The 19767-nt window shown below is 41.0% G+C and overlaps 2 protein-coding genes across 2 annotated transcripts in view; one reads left to right on the top strand and one right to left on the bottom strand.

Moving 5' to 3' along the window:
* EIF3H (eukaryotic translation initiation factor 3 subunit H) overlaps nucleotides 1-7567 on the bottom strand; it is a gene marked incomplete at its 3' end in the record, with an annotated part of 73659 nt that extends 66092 nt beyond the window's left edge. The window contains exon 1 of the mRNA XM_026046304.1: nucleotides 7426-7567. Within this exon, the coding sequence (XP_025902089.1) occupies nucleotides 7426-7548 (123 nt within the window). The remainder of the gene's footprint in view (nucleotides 1-7425) is intronic.
* An 8390-nt stretch (nucleotides 7568-15957) lies between these two features.
* On the top strand, nucleotides 15958-18630 carry UTP23 (UTP23, small subunit processome component). Its single transcript, XM_026046306.1, has 3 exons — nucleotides 15958-16161; nucleotides 17411-17585; nucleotides 18187-18630. Exons 1-3 carry the CDS (start codon nucleotides 15974-15976, stop codon nucleotides 18565-18567), a joined length of 744 nt encoding a protein of 247 aa, XP_025902091.1. The 5' UTR covers nucleotides 15958-15973; the 3' UTR covers nucleotides 18568-18630.
* Nucleotides 18631-19767: the final 1137 nt, after the last annotated feature.

Raw genomic sequence — 19767 nt, 5'->3', positions numbered from 1 at the left:
GAAAAGCAAAGCTTATTTAAAATACAGAAAAATTAAGTTTTAGTAGACCAATCTCCCCTTGCTTTTTGTCCTGCCTCATTTTCTTTTTAGATTGCACAGCCATTCAGGTTAATGACCATCTCCTGTCTGCAAGTCATTAGGATGCTATAAATACTACCTCAATATAAGTAAAGAGTGCACTCTTACAGTTGTGTGCTTAAATTCTCCCTTGCCTTATTCACATCGGTATGATGCATTTCTCTGCAATACGGAGTTTCATAACAATTTTCACAGTAGGGAGATTCATGCTCATTTCCATGGCAACCAGCAAGGCCATGGGCCCAGCCAAATGACTTCCTTGAAGAAGCAGTTCCAACACGGCCCAGGAGCCGGCTGTGCGGGCAGCAGGCACCTGATGTTGTTACCACATGGTCTGGAGGCAGCAATGGGGCTGCAATAAGATTAAGGTCCAAAATCCTGTGAGATACAAGCGGGACAGAGCATTTCACAAGTACTTCCTAGTAGATTACTTTTCCTGTTTCACAAAAACCTCACACAGTTTCAACCTAAATCTAAATCTTCAAGCATTTAGACAATTTTATATATAAAACTTACATTTATTACTTTTAGTGATAATACATAATTGTCACTTCAAGAATGAAAGCTGAAGAACACACTCTAGCACACAGCATATGGAAGTTATACAGACATTAAAGGCAGGGACAGTTGGAACAATTTTCACTTGGTTCACAGGAGCCTTATACTTAGTCATTGACTCCATGTTAAAATACGCTGTATGAATTTGTGAAGCACCAGCATTTATATATTCACAGTGCATATAGAGCTATAAGAGCATCTGCAAGTAAAAGGATACTCTGCCTGCATTACCTTTAGCTGATGTATATAAAAATACTTAAAGGTGAGAGAGCAAAGTTGCAACAGCCAACTTCAAAGAGCTAGTTTTCTCATACTGTGCAGAACTGCAGTTGTTTGGAGGGTGAAGAGCTGTGAATACAGCTGCCCATACTTACCTGGCCTTCAAGCTCTAATAAAACAGGGCAGAGTGAAATGGGCGAGAGAGGGGACAAGCTTTCTTGGGGGCAGAGATGGAGGAGAGGTGTGTCTCACTGCTAAGGGGCCACAGATCCTTTTTGAAGCCCATAACCTACCCAACAGAAGTGAAGGATTCTCACCACTGGGGTGGTGGGTGTGCTACATATTCCATATATAAATGTGTCTCTGTTAAAATAATAACTTTCTTATGCATTTAATACATGCCTACAAGTAATCAATAAACCCCCTACTGCATAAGGTTGCCATTTTACTCATTTATAATCTTTTATGCTACAGTTTTGGGGTTTTTTTTTCTTCTTTTTCTTTCCCCCCTCTCACATTCAGGCCTTCATACTCTCTGGCAAACGCTCAGTTATGGGAAAAAGGGTTGAGAAGGAAAGCCATCATCCTAGTAATGGGCAGACACAGCATGGACTGACTCGGATTTTCTGATGACAAAGTATTAAACTAAAGAAAAGCAAGAAAGTCACTTACTTCTGGCAACATCAACTTTCCCATCTTTAAAATAGAAAGACCTACCTTTACATGTGAAGTAGGTAATGATACCATTTAACATGCGGCAATGTAATCTGTTTGTTATGTAATCTTAACACTAGCTGAGGGTTGACAGGAGTTAAAAATGCTAGAATYGTAACATAATTCAGAATATTTGGCAGGAAGGGGAGGCATTTTAAATATGGAAAAAGTAAGCATCCAAATCAGGTTTAAAGAAATGTCTGGGGCATAGAAAGATTAATATATAAGATGACGGCAACAATAAGAAAACTAATAGTTTTGTAATCTGAAGATTAGAAAAAACAAAATATTATTTTCTTCCAAGGTGTGTCTGTATGATTGAGTTAAAAGGTAGAAGAAATAATAAATACATCTACACACTTCTATGGAATGATRGGGCATAAAATCTACTTGTTACATGTACTGCAAAGTAACATGAAGACCTAAGGAGCATTTCAGTGAGCAAGAGGAGTAACCCAGCAATTGTCACCTCTCCCTGCTGAGTCAAATTAATCATGCAGAAGAAGAAATGAGGTCATGTTTTCAATACAAGTTTCTGAATGTTTTACTAGTTTTTAATTATGAAAGGATATTTGGAGGAAAAATTCTCTTCCTTGGAATTACAAGTCATACATGTACCAAAGAGCTTGATTTACTCCTTTCAAAGCTCTGCATACATAATTGCAATGCTGGAGACCAGTCCGATATGTACACAACAAGAACACAAAATCACAAGAAGTTTAACTGTTAATGGCAGGAGCACAGAGGGCAGCACATTCTTTCGAAATATTTTCCCATTCCACTCGAAGYGTAGCGCTGTTTGATACATTGAAACCAACTCCACATTGAGATTAACTCCTTTTGTCAGCACACACCAGCTTCAGAGCACCAAGCGATACCAGATGTTTGAGGCTTAAATGCCCCACTAGAGCATACTTACCATGACACTTAGGAGATGCTGAGCACAGTAATGAACTCTTTCAAATAATTTAAAGTTTCTGCTCTGTTAGCAAGTGTACCTCCTTCCCATTGACAAGGAACACGGAAATTTTAATCCTACTTTACCTGTTTCAAGTTGAAACGAGAAAGGGGATATATCTATATTTAATAGCACAGAGTTTCTACACCAAGCACAGAGTTTAGAACTAAATCATTAAAAAAAAAAAAAAAAAAAAAAAGGCAATTTACTTCCTTATTAGAAGAAGCTGCCCATTACCCCAGGGCTGAAGGAACTCTATATATTAGGGAAGAAAAAGGAAGAGGCAAAAAAGAAATACAGACACACACACACCATAAATTTTGTTTTAAATAAGATCAAGTCACTATAGTTGGGTCACTACTTGCTTTGTACTTCTGTTACTGTGATTATGTACAAAGCCAACTTGTGAAACCAAAGGACTTTGCAGGAAACCTTCTGTCCTACCAAAATCCTACAAACTGTCACATTCCACTGGCATTTCACTATGCCTGGAAAAAGGAATCTTTACAGACGTTCTTTCCTCCTAGACTTATCAATACCCCTCAAGCCTTTGTCTCCTGGATGTGAGTATAGATCACTCATCAAAAGCTCACCTCCAGGCTGCATTGATGCAATTTATTACATCTGAAGACTAATGAAGTCTTTATATAGTAACCATCTAATACAAACTGCTTTCATTTCAAGTTCAAGTATCCACAGATAGTGTGAAAATTTGAATGCTAACTTGTTCTAACTCTCAGTGTTAGCATAACCTCTATATTTTTAGAGAAACAGGTCAGGAAAACTCGAGATGACTGCAGGTCTATTTAACTCCACTCAAGCTCCATATGAGGACAAACAAAAAATACAACCTGGTGCATATTTTACATCCAGGTCCCACTCTGCAGCTGGACAACMTCAGGCAACTGTCTGGACTGCAGCAGTCGTAAAAGTCACAATACAGACTCATCTCTAGATACCCCTGGAAAATCTTTGAATAGAGCAAGAAGAGAGCCATGAGTAGGCAGAATCTTCACAACTCACTGTACTAAAGTTGTAGCACTTGCTGCTACTTCTCTATTCAATCTAATTACCTACTCCAAGAGGCAAGATCCTCAAGGTGTCTGGTCACAAGCACATCTCTTTCAATTTCTAATTAATGCCTCATTAAATGCTGTTAATTGCAAAAGCAGCTGGCCTCAGCTATGACCAAATAAGAATATGCAAAATTCCAGGGCTGCTAATAAACCAAAGTATTTTTTGGTCTTCAGATTGAGTTCTACTTAACTCCATGTCCTCAATGGCAGAAGTGATCATAGGGCAACCTTAACTCTTTCTTTTAAAACAAGCCCAATACAGGTTGAGGTGACCATGTCGATCAGATGCACATGTTCCAATAACACATAATACTAGGTATCAAAGCCAGGGGAATCACAAGCCTACTTCCTTACAGAAACAAAACTTACATATGAGCACAGAGTTACAGTGCAAGTTCTTCCACTTGTACTTTCAAAGCTGCTGATGATTTCACCAAACTTAAAAGACATCATTACCTTGGTGAAACGAGCTCTTATGGAATTCATGCAAACAGCTCAGCAATAAGGGACTACTAGAAGCACAAACTCGCTTATCTTCCAGAAATGCACAAGGAGCTTTAAGAAACTTTGAGCTTTATTTATGTCCAGAAGCAGCCTACTACAAAARCAAGCTGTAGGAACTATATATTTATAAGGAAAAAAAAAATGGATTTATACATTACAAGCATCATTTGTTTCTCTATAGTTACTGCAAACAGGTACTCAGGATAAAATTTAGAAATGCTGCTTTTAACAACTCTAGAAGGCAGCAAAGGTTCTTTCAACTTCACTGTCAGAAAATTTGATGTAAAAGTATAAACACACACTGATTTTTCCTTCCCTTTCTGTCACTACTAAATATTTTCCATACTCCAAATGTGGGAAACCTATGTCTAAAGTTATTATCAGAAGCATTTTACAAACTAGCATTCAGGTACTTCATTCAATTTACTAAGTGACTACAACGCAAGACAATTCTCTGCAAACTTCTTCAAGCTTTGGTACTGTAATTTTGTAGATTACTCTAAAAAAGTACTAACATGTATGTATATGAACACATGTTATATTTATATATTTAAATATATATATAAATAAGCCTTTTTCTCCGCTTTCCRCCATGATAGTGCTTTTTAACTCCTTTATTCTCAAGGAATTAAACCTGAAGCAAAACTGCACTTCATCTAAATCCAAATTGCACCATTATATAATAAAATAAGGAATTAACTAGGTTCATATAGGAAAGAAATTAACAAGACAGTCTGCTTGCATCATAGTTAACTAGATGCCAAAATAGGTAATGTTGTATCATTATCCATTATATTTTAAGCTAACATATAAATTGCTTTGTCACTAACGCTATTGCCTTTTATTTTTTCCTGTTCGTAAATAACAGGCTTTTTAGAAGTCCTGTCACATTCTGACATAAAAAGAGAGGAATAAGATTACTTGCAAAAAAAGTGATGAGAAGCAGTAGGACTGTACACTTTCACCTCTGCAGTAAAACACTATTGACCCAAACTTTAATGAGCAGGTGAGCACATATGCATGGCTGATCATAGCATGTATTGTAAAAACAATCTTTTATCACTGATGTGCTCRTATTAAGAAAAGCAGTTGTATTTCAAATGCAACATAGCACGCTTCAGATGCAAATTTTTCTAAAAAATTATGAAGTTAGAGATTACTATTCATTAAATTAAAACCAATTAAATCAAAATGATACTAGCTAACAGTACTTGTCCATTTTCCTGATGGAAAAAGAAGTTAGAACTCAAGTCCAAATCAGCTTCACTTCTACTTCTGTCACTGTTTAGCTATGCAGATGCAAATAAAACCACTGCTATGAGTCAGTTCATGCATTTGAGAGGGGCTGATGTAGTCTCTGTTATGGGACTGCCTGTCACTGGTGGAGGATGAGGGTCAGGCAGTAACAGCTCCAAGAACAGAGAGCGGGGAAGGAAGGAGAGCACCACTCAGACAGCAGAATTCAAGGAATCAGAAGACTATGATATTCCCCAAAGGAAAAAAAAAAAAGAGGAGGGAAGGTGTTTACAATATATGAGGCATGAGTAGAAAAGAACAGATCACTGACTCCTCAAATTCTTATCGAAACTCAGCAAATTACATTACCTTGCTCACTCAAGACAAGACTGAAATGACAAAATTCAGTGGCAAAAGCTTCGCACTTTGCAAGAGCCCAGATRAGACTTAAAAACAGAAAGACATTAGAGAAGTTTATGCAGAGCTCCAACAAGACGTTCTGAGGACTTGCAATGGGAGCCAGTTGAGCTATAAAGCAACTAAACTTATGCTGAGGCTTCTGTTTTTGGCAAGGAAGCCTGTGAACAGTGCAGCGAGCAGGATCCTGACAGATCTCTGTGTAATATCCACCACCAGAGTCCTCATCAGGTGACGAAGCTAAAGTGAGTCAACCTCGCCCTGCAGAGGCTCTGCGTAAGAGACCCTGCTCTGATGTGCCAGAATAACACACAAGGAAGTGGGGAAAAAAATACATAAAGGAAAAAGTGTTCAGAGGCATTTGCTGGACTTCCAGGTAGGTCACGGGGACAACAGGCAGCTGGTTTGAGTGAATAGCAGTTCACAAAGTGTATCTGCATTTTGAAACTCCTGTTCTCCTTGTGTCCTCCGTTTTATTAACATAGGAACAAAAAGAAAGCAATTCAACAGGTGGTTGTCAAGAATTCATCCAGAATCCACAGAAGGAAAATAAGCATTTGAAAACAACAGAAATAAGACCGCAGAACCATCCTGTGTCCTCTATTATCCATTTCCTTTGGYAAAATCCCCCCAAACTTGTTTAACAAAAAGCCATGCAGCCCACTTGCAACAGCAGGTTTTTAGGGATACATCTTGTGACTTGTCAATTTTCACCCCTCCTTTAAAGAGCCTCTTAATGCAACTAGAGCCCAAACACACTCCCAGTCAAACAGAATCCTGCAGGAACCGTCAATAATTACGTAGTCTCCTTTCCAATCACAAGACCCTGTTCACACAAATAAGTTACTCTTTCCTTATAGGAAGGTTTAGTGTGTTTAGTCCTCTCTCTATATATATACGCACACACATATATATATATACATGCTTATACACACATGAAGGATTCTCCTTCACACTTCAYCTGCACGATGCACCAAAGACACTCAGCAAACACAGTAAGGAAGTACCAATCAATACTTCAGTCCTTAAAACCCTTAAGCAACTATTTAGTTGCCAATAATTATTTATCAATAAAAAAATGTGTCAACTGCTCAATCACTTTAAGGACAGAAGTACTGTTTTGAGTATTATCCACTGCACGCGGCATTAGCCGGCACAAAGGCAKCAGAAGCAGAGCCAAGAGCAAACACTCTTCCACTCAAGGTCTAAGCAAACAACCTCCACTGGGGCAACTTTATTATCTGCTAAGACCAATTACTGTCTGCTGAGCCTCTTTTCTGTTTTACTTCCTATAAAGTCAGGGCTGCCTCCACCTACAAACACAACGGAGCAGGCAAGAAACACAACATCTGCGAGGAAAATCCGTCCTGCTCCTCACGTCCCACAGCTCTGCAGCTTCCCACGGCCCGGGGCGTGGAAGGCGGCGCAGGAACGCGGCACGTTGCAGCGGGAGGGAGCAAGGCAGGACACGGGGGAGCCCCAACCCGCCGCCTTCGGTCCGGCGGCCTCCGCGCGGGACACAGGGCCCGGGGGCTCGGGGGAGGCGGGGAGAGAGGGAAGGAGGGCGCAGCCGCTSGGGTGGCAGCCCCGGGCCCTGGCCGGGGCTCCCCCGGCCCCACGCGGCCCGCCCCGGCGCGGCGCGGCCCGGCCCGCCCCGGCGCTCACCAGCCCGTCGATCTGCACTTGCTTGACGGCGGCGTCGGCCGTGGCGGCCGCGGCCTTTCCTTTGCCCTTCGCGGCGCCGAACCCGCCGCCGCCCGCGCCGGAGCCCTCCTTGCGAGACGCCATCTTGCCCCGCGCGCCGGCCGGAAAGAGAAAAGCGAAACACCGGAAGCGAGTGCGAGACCCCGGCGGCGCGCGGGGAAACCCGTCCGGGCGGACATGGGCGGGCAGCGGCGGCGCATGCGCAGTGCGGGCGGGCGGGAGGAAGGTCATTTACAGCCCATAGACCTGGTCCCTGGGCCAGGCCTCACGGGCAGGGCTGCTTTGGCTTGCCCCATATACATACACACATTATATATAACACAYGTTATATATATGCATTGTGTATGGTGTTCCGTCACCTCCTGTGTTGAAAAGAGGAATTGTTTTGGGGGGCAGGTCGATGTTCCCAGCGCCCCCAGGTCCTCCAGGCTCCATAAAAACACCACAAACCTGAAAAAGCACCAGCGTAGCCCGCACTGGTGTCTAACTGCACGAAGGAGGCAGATTGACTAATACCGAGCGGTGGCGTTTGCTGTCCCTGCAGGACAGCAGCCCGCACGTGGGAGCTGGGAGAAACGCAAACACCGAACCAGCCCCACGCTGTCCGCAGCCCCACGCTGCCCCCAGCCCCGCGCTGTCCCCAGCCCCGCGCTGCCCCCAGCCCCGCGCTCCGAGGGCTGTGGAAGCCTGGGCGCCTCGCGGAGCAACGAGCGCCGCACCCTCGGCATGGGAAGGGAAGCAGGATGGGTCTCGTTCCATTTCCCAATGGGGAAACAAATCGCAGAGATGGAGGTGCAGGTTCAGAACAGGGAGTCCTGGAGGCCGCGTGTGCCCCGAGGAGAAGGGAGGTGCGGCTGCACCAGGACGCTCTTCCCAAGGGCAGGAGTTGCGGGAGGCTGACGCCATTGCAAAGCTCCTGATCCCGGGTACGCACGGGATACTCGGATTTCATTTACAAATACAACAAGATAGCTTTAATTAAAGAAAACTACGGCTGGGAAGCTATATTATGGTAATACAGTGGTTTTCAACATTAGTCTATGGATTCCTGGAGAACTGTGGATTACTTCAAAGATATCGGTGAAAGGTGCTTGAAAGGGAAAATCGTGCCTTCTGTCAGCAAATGCACCGGGCTTCACCACGAGCCTTAGGGATCCAAAATCTGAGGAGGGTTGAAACCCCCTGGGATAACTCAACTGTGWTTCATTACTGCTGCCTATCAGTACTGGAACACAAACACTACGTAATTAACAACAACAAAAAACCCTGCAGCACTGGGTATCAGCATTTTCAGAGAGGCTGCTGTGGGCACTCAAAATAGCCCTACCATAGCAGCTCACATAAGATCACATTACTTAATGGATTAACGAAAAAAAAAAGTTAGTTTGGTTAATCATGATCAACATAAAAAATGAAACGCAATCATCAGATCACTGGAAGTTAAGAGACCATAAGTAGAAAATTTTAGCATTAAAAACACTGAATTCATGGAGAGAAGAACATACAAAGGATGTCAAACTGAAAAATGGGAGTCACATTTCTCAAACTACTCAGGAAAAACACAGAACAGGAGCCTTCCATCCCACCGTGGTTTAGAAAATTCAAGTGGTGCACATGCTCTATTAATCATTTTTAAATAATACTCTAAGTCAAAAGAGAGACGGAAAAAACTCCTTTTCCTGTTTAAGAAAAACTGGCATAACACAGATACATTACTTCCCTCTACAGCTCTGCTCGCCATATCAGTGCTATGAGCAGAACAAATGTTGCTAAATGTAAATTATCTGATTAAGGGTTCAAAGATCTAATCCCTTCCAAATTGTCAGACTAACTTTACCTCAAGGGCTAAACTAACTTGAATTACTTCTGTGTATGCTGCAGGCTAAGCGCCTGCACATAAATAGTTACCAGAGATCAGGTAACCTGCAGTGACTTGTTACCACTTGGTAAATAGGTTGTGTCTGAATTCTGTGATTTTTCTCCCTGCTCTCTCAACAATTCCAAATATTTCTAAGCATAATGAATAGCTTAATTCCATTATCACAAAGTATACAGGAGAGGGAAGAATCACTTAGGAAACGCATACATCAGTCTGTACTTGTACTGAGACACAACAGGACTCTAAACACAAAGCTATGTTAATAACTACAATTGCCTAAAACAACATTCATTATCTACAAAAAGAAATTAGTTCCATTAAATCAACCTCCAAAAATCAGTGGCAACAGATTCTCCTAAGACAGCTGAAATTGCCTCGTAACCCCTTGTGCCCTTACAGTAGTTTCAAGTTCAGAAAAGTTCAGTTTTCTGTAAGAGATGAGATCTTCAGGACACAACTGCTTGGCACATCTCTTTGTGAGGGTAACACTGACCCTCTTCAATTTGCCATTATATATAACATACCTGCTTTGCCTTAGCAGAGTCTTGCATCTTCTCTGTGTAAAGTAAGGCCTTCATTTGAGAGCTGTTGTAAATATAAAGCTATAGTTAATTCCTACATTCAAATACAAAACTCATCCACATAATTAGACATGTGCTAAATGACGGTTTCTTTGCTCCTCCTGAATCCCTAGTACTAGCCTGTCAGGTACCATTCTCATATCCCATAGGGAGACAGAAAATCCTTATGACAAGAAGCTCCCTCTGTGTCACTGGTAGCACCAGATTCAGAAATGGTGACTGAAGGGAGGCAGAAAAGGCATCTTTAGTCATTCCCGTTCATTTACAAACAGAGAAAAGATTTAACAGCCATGCTCAGGTCTCTGCAGGAGTCACAGTTTTGCCAAGTGTGCTCATTAGTCCTTCCATTAGCTACAGCCCCATGTGACTCAGTAACACTGAGTGCTCTGTGCAGGTAATTTCAAATACCTACTGCAGCTTCAGGATGCAGAGTTGTGCACAAATCCTTTATAATTTCTGTTCTAAAGGAAATAAAATAGCCCCTGGCCTATCACCTCAATGGTGACCAAGGTTCTCTGAGGTAAGGAAGGCAGCCCTACACACCTATTTTGTTCAGGGATGAATCACTTCATCAAGCCACTGAAGAACCCCATCCTGGGTATAATCACCTCTACAGGATCTATCACATTCTGTTTCACTGATAAATATTAATACCCTAAGGTGTCAGATATTCATCCAGTGCTTCTTTACCACTTTCCACATATTAGATAATGCAAATATTTAAGTTGAGGTTCTATAACTGCATTGGCATTTTGTGCTCAAGAATTTTTATGAACTAGCTTATGTCTTGAGGTCAACTGTGATTTTAAAAGTTATTGGTACCTATACTGAGGCTGATTCCATATTTTTTTCCTAATTTTCAGCAAAGTGAAAAAATGGTTTTACTGGATTTTTTATTTGAAATAAGAAATGAAAAATAATAAGCTGTACCAGTGATGGTAAGGTGGGAGCTACAACAGCCTAAGAAAGCCCTGGAGACAAACACCAAATGTAATAAAGGAGCTCTGAAAATACATTTTTTTTCTTCCAGGAATGGAGGTTTCAGGCACCAACCTTGGTTTCATGCACACTTTTAGAAAAGCRTTTGTTTGGCTAAATATAAAAGCATTGCAGTTAAAAATTAAAGGGGGGGAGGTGGTGGAGCTATCCTGAACAGGGCCATAATAAGGTATTTCAGCACGAAGGAAGTATTTTAGTAATACGAGTTCTTCCCTAGGGAAAATCTTTTTCACTACTCAATATTTTAACTGTTTTTTTTTTTCAATAACTGTTTTCAGTTTCCTTTTCTTCTTAGCCACTCTTGGAAATTCCAGGTGTTTTTAACCAATTTTCATTCTTAACGAATCTTTTACTCTAGCACCTCAACACCTGCAATGTACAAATATCAGGGATAAGAGAAAGGACACAGGAATTAGTAATAACTTACCTAACCTAAAATGCAATTGATGGAAAAGACTGAGACATTTTAACAGTTAATTTTTTTCGGCCTCTAAAACAAACAAACTACAAAAATAAAAAATAAGGCAGTTATCTGCATGAATTTACTATGAGCTCCTAAATAGAGCCTTACTCTTGCTATGTTAACCCAGTTAGAGAATTAAACAAGAATAGAGAATATATATATAAAATTCATCACTACAATATAAAGTTTCTGCTTTTCTGTTCCCAGTTCATTGGGAGATTTCTTCCTGGAACCAGTGAGTGGATGAAAAGACATAGAATCATAGGATCCTTAAGGTTGGAAGGGACCTCTGGAGATCATCTAGAGCAACCGCCCTGCAATGCTGGGTCACCAAGAGCATGTGGCACAGGGTTGCGTCCAAGTGGGTTTTGAAGATCTCCAGAGAAGGAGACTCCACAGGTATGTATCTCATGCAACAGAACTGAATTCTGCTACACAAATCAGAATTTTGGCTGTAAAGTTAATTTCTTATCTGAGAAATGCTTCCCAGGTAATTTCACTTTTGTTGTCAATTTGTTCACCCATATCTTCACAATCAACTAATGCACTTTCTGATTCTTCATGACAGATAGGTTATCACATGTCTAAGATAACAATCTTCTCTCAGGAGAGCAAGAGGAAACAAATGAGGGTAAGCTTTCCAAAAAAAAAGAAAAAAAAAATATATATATATATTTTATCTCCAAAGTGAGACATCAGTGTAATTGTACAAAAGGACTGTACTGGGCCTCATAAATTTACTTTCTAATATAAAGAGGGGAGGGATGTTGTGCACAAAACCAAACAACGGATAGTTTCATAGGCAGAACGCGAGGCAGCCTGTAAAGCATCAGCCCTTTTTTCCCCACTATCTACCTGTCACATCAGCTATCACATAACTAGTGCATGGCAAGATATCTTCCTGTCTTCTGCGTTCTTTCTGCTTCCCAAATTGAAGTTAAGTGGCAGCCCTGGGCCCTCTGCACAGGCATCTCACTTCGGTGAGATCAAATTTTATTCAGTATTTGTGTAAATTTAGCTCAAAGTTAAAAAAAAAAAAAAAAAGAAAAAGAGGGGGGGGAAGGAAAAAAAAAAATGCCTGACATAACATTTGAGAAGCTGTCAAGAATCCTACTCATTATTTTCAGCCCTACATTTTCTTTCACCTCTAGTAAAAAAGCCAAAGTTGACTGTGAAATGTTTGTTCTCTAGAGCATTCTCACAGTTGTCTCTGCTATAAGCAATTATTTATAACTCTGTGTATCCAATGTACTCTTTTTCTTACTCATGGAAGCCACCAGTAAGGATGGACCTAAATGTGGAAAGTTTTAACATGGAACAGACTGTGGCAGTCAGAGTACTTAAGGCAGATGTAATTTTTTAATTTAGGTGCAGGGTAACAGTAGAGCCAGAAAGGTTTTGAAGGCTTCTCATCACAGATAAAATTCTCATCTGCTGAGTTCATATCCAAGTCATAAAATAAAAATAGGGGTTGTCTTAGTCATATTTATTTTAAGTTCAGATGCTGTGTTCCTATGGGGTAATAGAAAAAAATATAAGTATTATAAAAGCTAAACCTAAATAATTAAGGCTATGATTTGTGTTCAGAGAAAACTTCCTACAGCAAAAGCATCCCTAAGGCAATGGAAGGAGGGGCCAGCCATAAATAATAAACATTCTGACAAATATTATTTTTGCATATTAAATGGTGCTAAATCTTCTGTGTCCAAAACATACCTCTGAAAAATTCTAAATTACATTTGAAAAGGTGTTTTCAGACATACTGCAACAACATGTTTTATTCTCCCATGTTTGTTTATTGTAGCTTTGTTTCCAAATGTTGTAATTGAAAACCTTACTCTTTTTTTGGTAAATAAGGTCATGTTTCATACTTAAGCTTGTCTGATGTTAAGAATGATCACAGATAACCAGAGAGCACATTTGCCCAAAAGCAACACATTTAGATTAAAAAGCTCTGACACAAGGCAAGTTGGGGAGAATCAGGAGTTTAGATCTTTTTCTAACCAAGCTACAAGCATCTGCCAAGTGCCAGCTATTAAGAAAAATCTTTGTTATTAGGCCTACATCAAAGCTTTTTTGATAAAGAACAGATATAGAACAACTAAAGAACAGCTATAGCTTCAAGTAATCCACATGTCACAGCAAATTTATCTTATTTAATTGTACTGCTGCAATACCTAATATCTCAAAACAAGAGCTGTACAGTTTATCCAACTTTCATATAAACACATTTTCTTAAGGATATATTTTTGTTCTATGTGATCTCTACCATATGTGCCAGTGCTGCAAAGTCTGCCAGCAGTGAAGAAGTTGTGGGTCACAAGGCCTATAGATCTGGGCACCAGCAACAGGAGGGACCGGCGTGCAAGAAAGCTCTAGGTGTCAGAAACCCGTGCACACATAAGAAAGGCCTAAATGCCGGCACCTGGAAAGACCTGCGTGTTTATCTTTACCCGGTGCAATTAATCTCTGTGTATGGGTAGTTTGGTAGCAAATTTAAAACTGGACTAGCCAGGTTACACCCTCCACGCTAGGGTAGGGACTCAGGACCTGGTCACGGCTATGCCCTGCTGCTGTCCCAGGGATCTGAACACATGGACGTGCTTGTTAACCCGGAGGTGAGAGCAGGGGCCTTCCCCAAGGATCGCAGCGCTGCTGCCTGAGGAACACGACTCGGCTGCCTGCGCTTATGCTGTGTGTGAGGGGGTTCTGTTTTGTTTTGATTTATCAATTGAATAGYAGACATATAGCATTAATAAATTATTTTTTCAAAGAAAAGCAGTGAACTTTACACAAAACTGTCCCAAAATCTTAACTGCAGACATTATTTTTCATCTGCTAGAATGTATTTTTTAAAATCTGAAGAGAATTGCACAAAAATAGAAAGCAATAGACAGAATGGTATTGTAGGTAGTTTGTCATATGATTAACACTGTCTTCTGCCCAAAGAAGGCCTAAGCTGTGCTCTTGTTGTGCCTGCTGTTCTCCTCAGCATGTCTTACCATGTTATCACATCACAGCTTGCCTATGATGATGCTATTTACCAATGTAGCAAGAAAAGCAGGGGAAAGAATATCTCATCACAGTGGTATTTAATGCCTTGCCCTGGATTGTATCTTAGTTTGTATGTAGTTCAAAATGACGACTAGCTCAAGCTCTCATTCACTTGCTTGTTCTGCCCGTTCTAACATAGCAGCTGGAATCATTATAGATTCCTCATTCTAGTGGACAGTTCCAGGGAGAAATGTGCTGGCAAAGTGTTCTTAACAGGGAATACTGCCTATCTGTGGGTAGTTAATCTGGCAGGAAAAGTCCTTGGAAAAGAGGGGGGAAAAATAATAATCTAATAGTGTTTTACTTTGGACTCTTGTTGAGTGTCTTGGATTTTTTATTTTGTTTTTATTCCTTTATGGAATTACACAGAGGAACTGGGATACCGTGCCAGTGTGAGAACAGGTAAGTTGCATGGCAGATATTTAATAAAGAACAATGAATTCAGCATATCACTTAGCTATAGAATAACTCATGCAAGTCCATTCACGAASAAAACGTTCTGTCCTCCGTTGGGGAAAAGTGGGAAAGAAGGATTTACAGAAAGATTCTATGAACAGCACAGTTGTATCCCAGGACAAATACTCTTAAACATTTATTCTTCTTCATACTTTTTATCCTATAAGTACTTTAAAATATTTTCCATTTACAGTTGATCTGAATTCCTAGAATTTTTATTTTCTTCCAATAAACTGAGTTTCTGTTACACTAATGGACCTGCTTAGAAGCAATGTTCCCTGTGTCTGTTTGCTAACAAAAAAAGAGCAATTCGACAGGTGGGTATTACTTAAATGAGCTTGGGGCAGCCTGACTGATTACAATGGAGCTGTCAGATACCTCCCATTTTTTCCCTTCCATTACAGCTGCCCCTGGCAGAAAGAGATCTCCCATTGTCCCTGCACAGGGAAACAGATGTSCCAAATTATCATTTAGAGGGCAATAAGGTATCACATCCCTTGGCTTGCCTGATTATACACTGTGAGCTCAGGCTCCTAACTGCCAAGCATGCAGCGTGCTCAGGTTTTCTCAAGAACAAGAGGGGCTCCCTCTGTGCAATGTGACTTTCTGAGTGAGATCTGTTCCCCATATTACTATGAAATTAAAGGTTTCTCTTTGCTATGTGGTTTATATGTCATTAAAGAAAAAAGTATTAAAAACATACTTTTCACTGCAGTGAATTTTGTGCATGTAGAACATAAGAAGCTGGTGTACCAAACACAGCCAAATATGAAGAAGCATCGAATATACTTTCCTAAAGAAACTATGCTGACACATAGCATAGATACATGTCTCCGGGACAGCAATTTAAAGTCAGTAATGATGCTAATTTTGGAGTAAATAAATTAATAAATAAATTTCATATAAATAAATAAATAAATAAATAATCTGGTCATCTTTATGACCTGACCCTTCCGCCGCACCATCGCGCCCGGCCCGCTCCGGGGCGGCCGTTGGCGGCCGTTAACGGCCCCGCCCCGCCCGCTACCGCCGCCGCGCGGGCTGAGGCGGCTCCAGCTTCCGCCTGCGCGCGCCGCCATGAAGATCACGCGGCAGAAACACGCCAAGAAGAACATGGGCTTCTACAAGCACAACTTCCACTTCCGCGAGCCCTTCCAGGTGCTGCTCGACGGCACCTTCTGCCAGGCCGCGCTGCGCAACAAGATCCAGATCCGGGAGCAGCTGCCCGGCTACCTCGATGGCGCCACGCACCTCTGCACCACCCGGTACGGCCCGGCCGCGCGGTGCGCATGCGCGGGCGGGGACCGGCGGCGGCGCGCCGCAGTGCGCGTGCGCGCGCCCTTCCTGCCTCAGGCCGTTCCTGTGGGGGCGGAATGGTGGCGTACTCTGCGCCCGGAGTCGGGTGCAGTTCAGAGGGGATTACAGCTCCCTGGGCTTCGGTCATCCGCCAGAAGGATGCGGGCTCCCCTCAGTACCCCGGAGGGGTCCTCGTGATGAGGGCTGGGGGTGGCGTTGGTGCCCTTTTGCACTTAAGGGACCCGAATCCTCTCCTCCTTTGCCCTTGGTGCTATCTCTGCTCAGAGACCCCCAAGGAGCTGAGCTGAGCTGCCCTCCTCTGAGGGGCTTTGCAATAAGTGCAGGTTGAAGTCTCCACAAAGGCTTTCCCAAAGGCTGAGCTTCCTTCTTTGGGAAGGATACCTTTTTATTTACTATGTTGCAGTTGTCATAGAGAAACTAGTGACTAAATAATAGTTCCGGAGAGGTTTTGGGAAAGTGTATTTATTTAAATGAATTACCATAATACTGTGGCCTTGCAGATATTTCAGGGCTGTATGTTCCTAGGYTCTTCCACGTTTAGTAGTGACTTAGTGCATTAGGCTAAGTGAGTTGAGTTTTAGCTCCTCATCCTGATGAGTTTCTTGCATTTAGGATCAGGAGCTAATGTCCTCATCCTGTGTCCACCTCACAGCCCCATGTCCTACAAAGAGTGAGATTTTAGAGTTGCATTTTATCGTCTTCTAGGAATGTTACATAGTGATCAAAATCCGGGTTCTTAGTCATATGAACAGTCTTCTTGTTCTTTCTCCTGATTCTGATGGCAAATTTGAATCAAGGCCAAACATCAAAGTAGGATTTATCTTGTAGTGATTAATGCATTTGTGCTAATTAAAGCATTTTTGTTTTATTTGTTACARTATTGTTTTCATGTGTGAGGTGACACTTGGACAGAACTGTAAGGAATTAGCATTCTCACCAATAGAAAACATTTTAAAATCCATGTAATGTGACTTACTACTGATCAGCCTTGGTCAGCACCAGGGAAACTCTACTGAAACAATCAGAGCAGTTACTGCTGTGAGATTGCTGGGTGCCTTTTACAAATCATATAACCTGAGCAAGCGGGCATGGTTCATTCCCTCTTATGTATGAGGATTCATAATGACAGTCTGTAACTGTTGTAAAAACTTCGTAGTTATTTTCTTGTTTAGAAGTCACTTTTTTTTTTTTTTTCAGGTGTGTTCTAAAAGAATTGGAATCTTTGGGGAAAGCACTGTATGGTGCAAAATTAATTGCCCAAAGGTTTCAAGTTCGAAACTGTTCTCACCTCAAGAATCCTGTGAGTGGTTCGGCCTGTTTACTTTCCATGATTGAGGAAGGCAATCCTCATCACTACTTTATTGCTACGCAGGTAAATGATCATAGGACATGCAGCTCCATTTCATTTGTCAGTGATGTTCTTACAGATTATTAAATGGGGAATACTTTGGTTTTGCTGGTTTGTTTTGCTCAAGAAGTTTTTAAGTAGAGTATTTAACTTAAGAAAGCAACACCAAAAGAAAGCAACAAACGAAAAAGCACRGTAAAATTTGTGTGCAAGTAAGATACTTTGTATTTTCCTAGGTCTGCTATTGTGACTTCGAAATTTATACAATATATTCTGCAACATTCTGTCTTCTCACATACGATACAAGGAGTTTAAAATGACTTGTAGAAAATGTTGTGGTGTTACTTGCAAAGTCCTAGAACAAATACCAAGGACTTGGACTTTTCCTCAAAGAACATACATATAAGGAAAAAGGAAGCATTTTATTAATTTTCTATCAGAAGTATAGAAGTTGAAATTTAAATAGCCCTGAAAGATGCCGACAGAGATATCTGCTAGATTAAGTGTCTTTATCTTTTTTTTTGTAATGTAATTTATCTTTATGGTTTTGTATTGAAAGTAGGTGCATTTGAATTGCAAATATTGTTTAATYGCAAAATATTGACTGAAGTATTTAATTTTACAGGACCAGGATTTAGCAAACAAAGTGAAAAAGAAGCCTGGTGTTCCTCTCCTCTTTATTATTCAGAACACTATGGTGCTAGACAAACCTTCTCCTAAATCTTTGGCATTTGTTCAGCTGTTACAGACAAATCAACTTGTCCCAGAGCACCAAAAACAAAGTATTGTGCAACTTAAAGAAAAAGAAGGTCTAACAAGGCAGGAAGGTGAAAAGAGAAGAAAACGTAAAARGGCAGGTGGCCCCAATCCTCTCAGCTGTCTGAAGAAGAAAAAGAAAACACAGCAGAGCCAAGAGCCCTCTGCTGAAAAGAAGAAAAGAAAAAGAAAGCGAAATAGGGTTAAAAAGGAAGTCACACAGTCAGTGCAGAAGAAAGAAGAAGAGTAAATTTGTCTTTGTAGTCAGTACTGGACTTGAAAAACACTGTTAAAATTTTGAAAAAAAAAAAAAGGTTAATATGCAGTAATGTGAAATTAGTTTGCTTAATATTAAACTTATTTTATGAGATCTTCCTGCTTATTGTTGCATCTTCAATACTTGCAGGTAATCACCCTTATAATTTATTCAGYTATTCATTAATTGAGTTTGTGACAAAATTTTTGAAAACTTTCACGGTTCATTGTTCTCTCCAGYACTCTGATTAAAGCCAGAGGGTTCACCTGTTCATCAGTAGTGTTTAGAAAATTGGGGTTGACATAAGTTTTTGGTAGGACCCTTGTCTTCTTTCTAATTTAGGCTGCTGTTCTTACTAAAGCAGGTTTTGACAGCTGTTCTACAGCCTTTGGAAATTATCTAGGAGAGCATTTTATCTTAAGTGTAGATGCTTTTATGTTAAATATGCTCTTAAAAAGGTGACTTCTTACAGGGTGACTGGATGATCTCTGGAAGGCCTTTGYATCCTACATTATTCTACAGCTTCTATGTAAACCAATTTATTTATTGCTCATGGTTTTGTGCGGTGAGGAGATGCTCTAGGACATGTGATAGTTGTGCTGCTGGAATGTGTTTTTACAACATCTCAACTCAGTGTCTTGTCCTACTCACTTTCTTCGTTCATGAAGCCTGGCAAATAAGATTCTAAAATATTAGAAAAGCAATCAAATTCAGTCTGCTTGGCGTTAGTTAGGAGAGCTTAATGACAGTTATTTTTGGTGCTCTCTGTGGAAAGCTGCAGGGACTGTGGAGACTGCTCTGCAGGCCTGTTCCATCTGCATCTCCAACTGGAGTATCTCCAAGGAGGATGCCTCCTTTAATCCTTCCCCAAAGACATGTGTGTTGCTCTTTGGTTCTTTATGATAAGTCTTGCGCTAGTGCTCTATTATTTTACCAAGAAGAATGAAACACACTGAATCAAAGCACTGCCTGAACCAAGGAGAATGAAACACACCGAATCAAAGCACTGTCTGACCTCTAATGTTGCCACAGTAGGGCACAGCTGCACAGGGCAAGCAGTGAGAGCTGCGCTTCCTTCACTGTTAAGGCGGAGTGGAATTGGAATGGAGGAAGGTGCTGCAAAAAATATTCCAAGTCTCTGATTTTCTGTAGTTTCTATTTTGTGTACTGGTCTAGTAAGTGAGATGACAATAC

Source organism: Nothoprocta perdicaria, unplaced genomic scaffold (assembly GCF_003342845.1).
Source record: "Nothoprocta perdicaria isolate Ctin4 unplaced genomic scaffold, notPer1 scaffold_430, whole genome shotgun sequence".
NCBI classification, from domain to species: Eukaryota; Metazoa; Chordata; class Aves; order Tinamiformes; family Tinamidae; genus Nothoprocta; species Nothoprocta perdicaria.
This window is presented reverse-complemented; position numbering and strand designations above follow the sequence as displayed.